Here is a 9,019-nt window from a genome sequence, read left to right on the forward strand (position 1 = left end):
ATGTAGAAAACGAAACAGCCAATTTGCACACAGCAAGCTCCCACCAATAGCAACGGGTTATATTCACCCAGGTAATCGGTTCTTTGGTTCTCGGTTGAGGGATCAATATTGGCCCCAGGAACCACGGAGAGCTCCTCCCTACTCTTCTTCCAATAGTGCCTTTGTGATACTCGACATCCACCGAAGACAGCAGAGGGCCCTCGGTTTAAAGCCACGTCCAAAAAACGTCATCTCCGACAGTGCGGCACTCCCTCAGTACTGCCCCTCCGACAGTGCAGCACTCCCTCAGTACTGCCCCTCCGACAGTGCGGCACTCCCTCAGTACTGCCCCTCCGACAGTGCGGCACTCCCTCAGTACTGCCCCTCCGACAGTGCGGTGCTCCCTCAGTACTGCCCCTCCGACAGTGCAGCACTCCCTCAGTACTGCCCCTCCGACAGTGCGGCGCTCCCTCAGTACTGCCCCTCCGACAGTGCGGTGCTCCCTCAGTACTGCCCCTCGACATTGCAGCGCTCCCTCAGTACTGCCCCTCCGACAGTGCAGCGCTCCCTCAGTACTGCCCCTCCGATAGTGCGGCACTCCCTCAGTATTGCCCCTCCGACAGTGCGGCGCTCCCTCAGTACTGCCCCTCCAACAGTCCGGTGCTCCCACAATACTGCCCCTCCGACAGCGCGGCACTCCCTCAGTACTGCCCTTCCGACAGCGCAGTATGGCACTCCCTCAGTACTGCCCTTCCGACAGCGCAGTATGGCACTCCCTCAGTACTGCCCCTCCGACAGTGCAGCGCTCCCTCAGTTCTGCCCCTCCGACAGTGCGGCACTCCCTCAGTACTGTCCCTCCGACAGTGCGGCACTGCCTCAGTACTGCCCCTCGGGCTAAGATCTCGTTAAATGCCCCCTGTCCCCTGGCGGAGCGGAGGCCCTTTCGTGTCGCGGGGCCGACCTGAAGGAGCCGCGATGTGTCGGACCTGTTTCCACGGACCGGGCCGTTCGGCCAACCAGAGTTATACTGCTGGCTGCGCAGATTACCCCCGAGGCGCTCTCCGGTTACCCGGATGGTTGGTTCCTTTTCCTTTCGCTGTGCAAAGGTTCCGCCCTCACCCTCTCCCACCTCCCCCACCTATTTCCCCCCCCCGACCCCCCTACCCCACCTCCATCACACTTGTGTAATCACCTGCTTTCTTTCCGATGCAGGGTGACTCCGGAGGACCCTTGGTGTGCAACGGTATTCTGCAGGGGATCGTGTCGTGGGGCTATGGGTGTGCTGAGCCCAACTCCCCGGGGGTCTACACCAAGGTCTGCTCGCTCCTCCCTTGGATCCACGACATCATGGCCACGAAGTGAGACTCACCCTTCTCCATCGCCCCGGTGAACATTCGGGAATACGCATCGGATTAATAAAGAATTGAATCTAAGCCCGTCTCCTGTCTCTTTCCACACCCTTGGCAAAACCGTCAAAGATGCACACACACACACACACACACGCAAAACAAGCCACGTTCCTGTCCCAGGACATACGATTCAGACTTGAATGTAGGGGGTATGAATCAGAAGTTTGCAGATGATACTAAAATTGGCCGTGGGGTTGATAATGAAAGCTACAGGAATCTGAAGCTTTGGAGGCCGTTCAGACAAGGTTCACTCGGTCGATTCCGGGGATGAGGGGGTTGACTTCTGAGGAAAGGTTGAGTAGGTTGGGCCTCTACTCATTGGAATTCAGAAGAATGAGAGGTGATCTTATCGAAACGTATCAGATTGTGAGGGGGCTCGACAAGGTGGATGCAGAGAGGATGTTTCCACTGATGGGGGAGACTAGAACTAGGGGGCACGGTCTTAGAATAAGGGGCCACCCATTTAAAACTGAGATGAGGAGGAATTTCTTCTCTCAGAGGGTTGTAAATCTGTGGAATTCTCTGCCCCAGAGAGCTGTGGAGGCTGGGTCATTGAATATGTTTGAGACAAAGACAAAAATTTCTTAAACGATAGGGGAATAAGGGGTTATGGGGAACGGGCGGGGAAGTGGAGCTGGGTCCATGATCAGATCAGCCATGATTGTATTAAATGGCGGAGCAGGCTCGAGGGGCCGAATGGCCGACTCCTGCTCCTATTTCTGATGTTCTTATATCAATGAGCTGGTCAGGTGGGCAGAACAGTGGCAAATGCAATTCAATCCGGAGAAGTGTGAGATAATGCATTTGGGGAGGGTTAACAAAGCAAGGGAATACACATTAAATGGTCGGACACTGAGAAATGTAGAGGAACAGAGGAACCTTGGAGTATAGTTCCACAGATCCCTGAAGGTAGCAGGCCAGGTAGATAAGGTGGTTAAGAAGGCATACGGGATACTTGCCTTTATTGGCCGAGGCATAGAATACAAGAGCAGGGAGGTTATACTTGAACTGTATAAAACACTGGTTAGGTCACAGCTGGAGTACTGCGTGCAGTTCTGGTCACCACATTACAGGAAAGATGTGATTGCACTGGAGAGGGTGCAGAGGAGATTTACCAGGATGTTGCCGGGACTGGAGAATTTTACCCACGAGGAAAGATTGGATAGGCTGGGGTTGTTTTCTTTGGAACAGAGGAGGTTGAGGGGAGACCTGATTGAGGTGTATAAAATGATGAGGGGCCTGGATAGAGTGGATCGGAAGGACCTGTTTCCCTTGGCAGAGGGGTCAACAACCAGGGAGCATAGATTGAAAGTAATTGGGGGGAGGTTTAGAGGGGATTTGCGGGGAAATGCCTTCACCCAGAGGGCGGTGGGGGTCTGGGGTGGAACTCACGGCCTGAAAGGGTGGTAGAGGCAGAAACCCTGACCACATTTAAACAGTACCTGGATGTACACTTGAAATGCTGTAACCTACAGGGCTACGGACCCAGAGCGGGAAAGTGGGATTAGGCTGGGTAGCTCTTGGTCGGCCGGCACGGACACGATGGGCTGAAATTTGTCTATGATTCTATGATTTGAATATAAGAGTGAAGATGTCGTACTGCAATTATATCGGGCCCTGGTGAGACCACACCTGGAGTACTGTGTACAGTTTGGGTCTCCTTATCCAAGGAAGGATATACTTGCCATAGAGGGAGTGCAGCGAAGGTTCACCAGACTGATTCCTGGGATGGGGGGATTGTCCGATGAGGAGAAATTGAGCACACTAGGCCTTTATTCTCTGGAGTTTAGAAGAATGAGAGGTGATCTCATTGAAAAATACACAATTCTTACTGGGCTTGACAGGGTAGATACAGGGAGGGTGTTTCCCCCCGGGCTGGAGAGTCTAGAACCAGGGGTCACACAGTCTCAGGATAAGGGGTCGGCCATTGAGGAGGAATTTCCTTCACTCAGAGGGGGTGAATCTTTGGAATTCTCTGCCCCAGAGGGCTGTGGGGGCTCAGTTGGGTATATTCATGGCTGGGATCAAATTATTATTGGATATTAAGGTTTTCGAGGAGTATGGGGATAGTTCAGGAAAGTGGAGTTGAGGTCGAAGATCAGCCAGGATCGCATTGAATGGCGGACCAGGCTCGAAGGGCCGAATGGGCCTCCTCATGTTCCTGTGTAACAGGCTCGAGGGGCCGAATGGGCCTCCTCCTGTTCCTGTGTAACAGGCTCGAGGGGCTGAATGGGCCTCCTCCTGTTCCTGTGTAACAGGCTCGAGGGGCTGAATGGGCCTCCTCCTGTTCCTGTGTAACAGGCTCGAAGGGCCGAATGGGCCTCCTCCTGTTCCTGTGTAACAAGCTCGAGGGGCTGAATGGGCCTCCTCCTGTTCCTGTGTAACAGGCTCGAGGGGCTGAATGGGCCTCCTCCTGTTCCTGTGTAACAGGCTCGAGGGGCTGAATGGGCCTCCTCCTGTTCCTGTGTAACAGGCTCGAGGGGCTGAATGGGCCTCCTCCTGTTCCTGTGTAACAGGCTCGAGGGGCCGAATGGGCCGCCTCCTGTTCCTGTGTAACAGGCTCGAGGTGCTGAATGGGCCTCCTCCTGTTCCTGTGTAACAGGCTCGAAGGGCCGAATGGGCCCCCTCCTGTCCCTGTGTAACAGGCTCGAGGGGCTGAATGGGCCTCCTCCTGTTCCTGTGTAACAGGCTCGAGGGGCTGAATGGGCCTCCTCCTGTTCCTGTGTAACAGGCTCGAGCGGCTGAATGGGCCACCTCCTGTTCCTGTGTAACAGGCTCGAGGGGCTGAATGGGCCTCCTCCTGTTCCTGTGTAACAGGCTAGGCTCGAGGGGCTGAATGGGCCTCCTCCTGTTCCTGTGTAACAGGCTCGAGCGGCTGAATGGGCCACCTCCTGTTCCTGTGTAACAAGCTCGAGGGGCTGAATGGGCCTCCTCCTGTTCCTGTGTAACAGGCTCGAGGGGCTGAATGGGCCTCCTCCTGTTCCTGTGCACCAGGCTCGAGGGGCTGAATGGGGCCCCTACTGTTCCTGTGTAACAGGCTCGAGGGGCTGAATGGGCCTCCTCCTGTTCCTGTGTAACAGGCTCGAGGGGCTGAATGGGCCTCCTCCTGTTCCTGTGTAACAGGCTCGAGCGGCTGAATGGGCCACCTCCTGTTCCTGTGTAACAGGCTCGAGGGGCTGAATGGGCCTCCTCCTGTTCCTGTGTAACAGGCTAGGCTCGAGGGGCTGAATGGGCCTCCTTCTGTTCCTGTGTAACAGGCTCGAGCGGCTGAATGGGCCACCTCCTGTTCCTGTGTAACAAGCTCGAGGGGCTGAATGGGCCTCCTCCTGTTCCTGTGTAACAGGCTCGAGGGGCCGAATGGGCCGACTCCTGTTCCTGTGTAACAGGCTCGAGGGGCTGAAGGGGCCTCCTCCAGTTCCTGTGTAACAGGCTCGAGGGACCGAATGGCCGACTCCTGTTCCTGTGTAACAGGCTCGAGGGGCTGAATGGGCCTCTTCCTGTTCCTGTGTAACAGGCTCGAGGGGCTGAATGGGCCTCCTCCTGTTCCTGTGTAACAGGCTCGAGGGGCTGAATGGGCCCCATCCTGTTCTTGTGTAACGGGCTCAAGGGGCTGAATCAACGGACAAACCAACGGACAAGACATTACATTGAGCTGTGCATGCTGGTTCGGGAACACCTCAAGCCGAAGGAGAGCATCTTAATGGCCAGGTATCGCTTTTACATGCACCATCGCTCCGAGGGCCAGAATGTGGTGAGCTTTGTCACTGATCTAAGACGCCTTGCGGGACAGTGCGAATTTGCAGGATCTTTGGGGGAAATATTGCGGGACTTTTTCGTGCTTGGAATCGGCCACGAGGTCATTCTTCGCAAACTGCTCTCTGTCGAATCCCTAGATCTGAGCAAGGCCATCACGATAGCCCAGGCTTTCATATCCACGAGCGACAACACGAAACAGATATCTGCACAGCATCGAAGCTCACCGGCAATTATTGTGCATAAAATAATGCCTTCAGCAGGCAGAACTGTACATGGCAGGGCCCACACGACCGCAGAGGCCAGACCTAGGCCTAGGGTGACTCAGAGTCCGCCGTGGGGCGTGAATGTGTATCCATTAACACCATGTTGCCGCTGCGGGGGCAGTCATAGAGCCCATCAATGTCCATTCAAGCACTATGTGTGCAAGGGCTGTGGAACAATGGGACACCTCCAGCGAATGTACAAACAACCTGTGACTCACCACGGGGCAGAGCCAGGGGAGAACAACCGATCCAGTGAGGATCACGCTGAACTTGCAGGAGAGGCAACCCAACCTGAGGATGAAGAGGAAGTATACGGGGTACACACCTTCACCACCAAAAGCCCACCGATAATGTTAAAAGTTAAACTCAACGCCACTCCAGTCTCCATGGAACTGGACACGGGGGCGAGTCAATCAATAATGAGCCAGAAGGCATTCGAGAGGCTGTGGGGCGACAGAGCACAATGACCCAAGCTGATCCCGATTCAGGCAAAGCTGTGCACCTACAGCAAGGAACTGATACCAGTTATTGGTCGTACGGATATAAGAGTATCCCATGAGGGAGCGCTGCACGATTTACCTCTGTGGATTGTTTCAGGTGATGGGCCAACGCTGCTTGGTAGAAGGTGGATGGGGAAGATTCGATGGAACTGGGGAGACCTCTGTGTACCTTCTCCCGCGAACAAAGTCTCCCTTGCTCAAAGGCTGAGCAAGCCCCCACCTTCAGCTGGACCAGGCATCGAAGTGCAGATCCATTTGCTGGTGTTTCTTTAAAATAATGTACTGGACCAATTCAGATGACCGCACACTTTAGGAAGGATGGAGAGGCCTTGGAGAGGGTGCGGAGGAGATTGACCAGGATGGTTCGATGAGCGCAGTGCATACGATGCTGTGGAAATGGATTTCAGTCAGGCTTTTCATACGGTCCCACATGGCAGACTGGTCACGAAAGTAAAAGCCCGTGGGATCCAGGGCAAAGTGACAAGTTGGATCCAAAATTGGCTCAGAGGCAGGAAGCAAAGGTTGATGGGTGTTTTTGTGACTGGAAGGATGTTTCCAGTGGGGTTCCGCAAGGCTCAGTACTAGGTCCCTTACTTTTTGTGGCATATCTAAATAATTTAGACTTGAATGTCGGGAGTATGATTAAGAAGTTTGCAGATGATACTAAAATTGGCGGTGTGGTTAATAATGAAGAAGAAAGTCCCGTGGTCTGGACACTCTCTCGTCCCGTGGTCTGGACACTCTCTCGTCCCGTAGTCTGGACACTCTCCCGTCCCGTGGTGTGGACACTCTCCCGTCCCGTGGTCTGGACACACTCTCGTCCCGTGGTCTGGACACACTCTCGTCCCGTGGTGTGGACACTCTCCCGTCCCGTGGTCTGGACACACTCTCGTCCCGTGGTCTGGACACACTCCCATCCCGTGGTCTGGACACTCTCTCGTCCCGTGGTCTGGACACACTCTCGTCCCGTGGTCTGGACACACTCCCGTCCCGTGGTCTGGACACTCTCTCGTCCCGTGGTCTGGACACTCTCCCGTCCCGTGGTCTGGACACACTCCCGTCCCGTGGTCTGGACACTCTCTCGTCCCGTGGTCTGGACACACTCTCGTCCCGTGGTCTGGACACACTCCCGTCCCGTGGTCTGGACACTCTCTCGTCCCGTGGTCTGCACACTCTCTCGTCCCATGGTCTGTACACTCTCGTTCCGTGGTCTGTACACTCTCTCGTCCCATGGTCTGTACACTCTCGTCCCGTGGTCTGGACACTCTCTCGTCCCGTGGTCTGGACATTCTCTCGTCCCATGGTCTGGACACTCTCGTCCGTGGTCTGGACACTCTCTCGTCCCGTGGTCTGGACACTCTCTCGTCCCGTGGTCTGGACACTCTCCCGTCCCGTGGTCTGGGCCCTCTCCGGTCCCGTGGTCTGGACACTCTCCGGTCCCATGGTCTGGACACTCTCTCGTCCTGTGGCCTGGACACTCTCCCGTCCCGTGGTCTGGGCCCTCTCCGGTCCCGTGGTCTGGACACTCTCCCGTTCCGTGGTCTGGGCCCTCTCCGGTCCCGTGGTCTGGACACTCTCCCGTCCCGTGGTCTGGGCCCTCTCCGGTCCCGTGGTCTGGACACTCTCCCGTCCCGTGGTCTGGACACACTCTCGTCCCGTGGTCTGGACACTCTCTCGTCCCTTGACTGGGCGTCCTCTCGTCCCGTGGTCTGGACACTCTCTCATCACGTGGTCTGGACACTCTCATCACGTGGTCTGGACACTCTCTCATCCCGTGGTCTGGACACTCTCTCGCCCCGTGGTCTGGACATTCTCTCGTCCCGTGGTCTGGGCCGTCTCCGGTCCCGTGGTCTGGAGACTCTCTCGTCCCGTGGTCTGGGCGCCCTCTCGTCCGTGTCCGTGATGCCGACTGCCGTGATCTTCCTCCCCAGGGATTTTGCCTCTGGCGTCGGGAAGACACATTCGGATAGTTCCGGCCTGAGTCCCACTCTGCTTGGTCGACCTGGAGCCTCTTCCATCGTAGCGAAGAGGTCGTCGGCTTTGGGTGGTGGGCACCGCGCCTGTACCGCTGCTCGGTTGATCTTTACCTCCTCGTGGTCGTGCTGGGCGGCCTGTGCCTCGGGGATCTGCAAATGGATCTGCACGTCGATGCCTGGTCCAGCTGAAGGTGGGGGCTTGCTCAGCCTTTGAGCAAGGGAGACTTTGTTCGCGGGAGAAGGTACACAGAGGTCTCCCCAGTTCCATCGAATCTTCCCCATCCACCTTCTACCAAGTAGCGTTGGCCCATCACCTGAAACAATCCACAGAGGTAAGTCGTGCATCGCTCCCTCATGGGATACTCTTATATCCGTACGACCAATAACTGGTATCAGTTCCTTGGTGTAGGTGCACAGCTTTGCCTGAATCGGGATCAGCTTGGGTCATTGTGCTCTGTCGCCCCACAGCCTCTCGAATGCCTTCTGGCTCATTATTGATTGACTCGCCCCCGTGTCCAGTTCCATGGAGACTGGAGTGCCGTTGAGTTTAACTTTTAACATTATCGGTGAGCTTTTGGTGGTGAAGGTGTGTACCCCATATACTTCCTCTTCATCCTCAGGTTGGGTTGCCTCTCCTGCAAGTTCAGCGTGATCCTCACTGGATCGGTCGTTCTCCCCTGGCTCTGCCCCGTGATGAGTCACAGGTTGTTTGTACATTCGCTGGAGGTGTCCCATTGTTCCACAGCCCTTGCACACATAGTGCTTGAATCTACATTGATGGGCTCTATGACTGCCCCCGCAGCGCCAACATGGTGTTAATGGATACACATTCACGCCCCACGGCGGACTCTGAGTCACCCTAGGCCGAGGGCTGGCCTCTGCGGTCGTGTGGGCCCTGTCATGTACAGTTCTGCCTGCTGAAGGCATTATTTTATGCACAGTACTTGCCGGTGAGCTTTGATTCTGTGCAGATATCTGTTTCGTGTTGTCGCTCGTGGATATGAAAGCCTGGGCTATCGTGATGGCCTTGCTCAGATCTAGGGATTCGACAGACAGCAGTTTGCGAAGAATGACCTCGTGGCCGATTCCGAGCACGAAAAAGTCCCGCAATATTTCCCCCAAAAATCCTGCAAATT

General features: G+C 55.7%; 1 protein-coding gene across 1 annotated transcript in view; it reads left to right on the forward strand.

Moving 5' to 3' along the window:
* Window positions 1-1,341, forward strand: part of LOC139240327 (trypsin-10-like) — a 38,355-nt gene extending 37,014 nt beyond the window's left edge. The window contains exon 6 of the mRNA XM_070868800.1: window positions 1,192-1,341. Within this exon, the coding sequence (XP_070724901.1) occupies window positions 1,192-1,341 (150 nt within the window). The remainder of the gene's footprint in view (window positions 1-1,191) is intronic.
* Window positions 1,342-9,019: the final 7,678 nt, after the last annotated feature.

The sequence above is a fragment of the Pristiophorus japonicus genome, chromosome 31, assembly GCF_044704955.1.
Source record: "Pristiophorus japonicus isolate sPriJap1 chromosome 31, sPriJap1.hap1, whole genome shotgun sequence".
Classification (NCBI taxonomy): Eukaryota; Metazoa; Chordata; class Chondrichthyes; family Pristiophoridae; genus Pristiophorus; species Pristiophorus japonicus.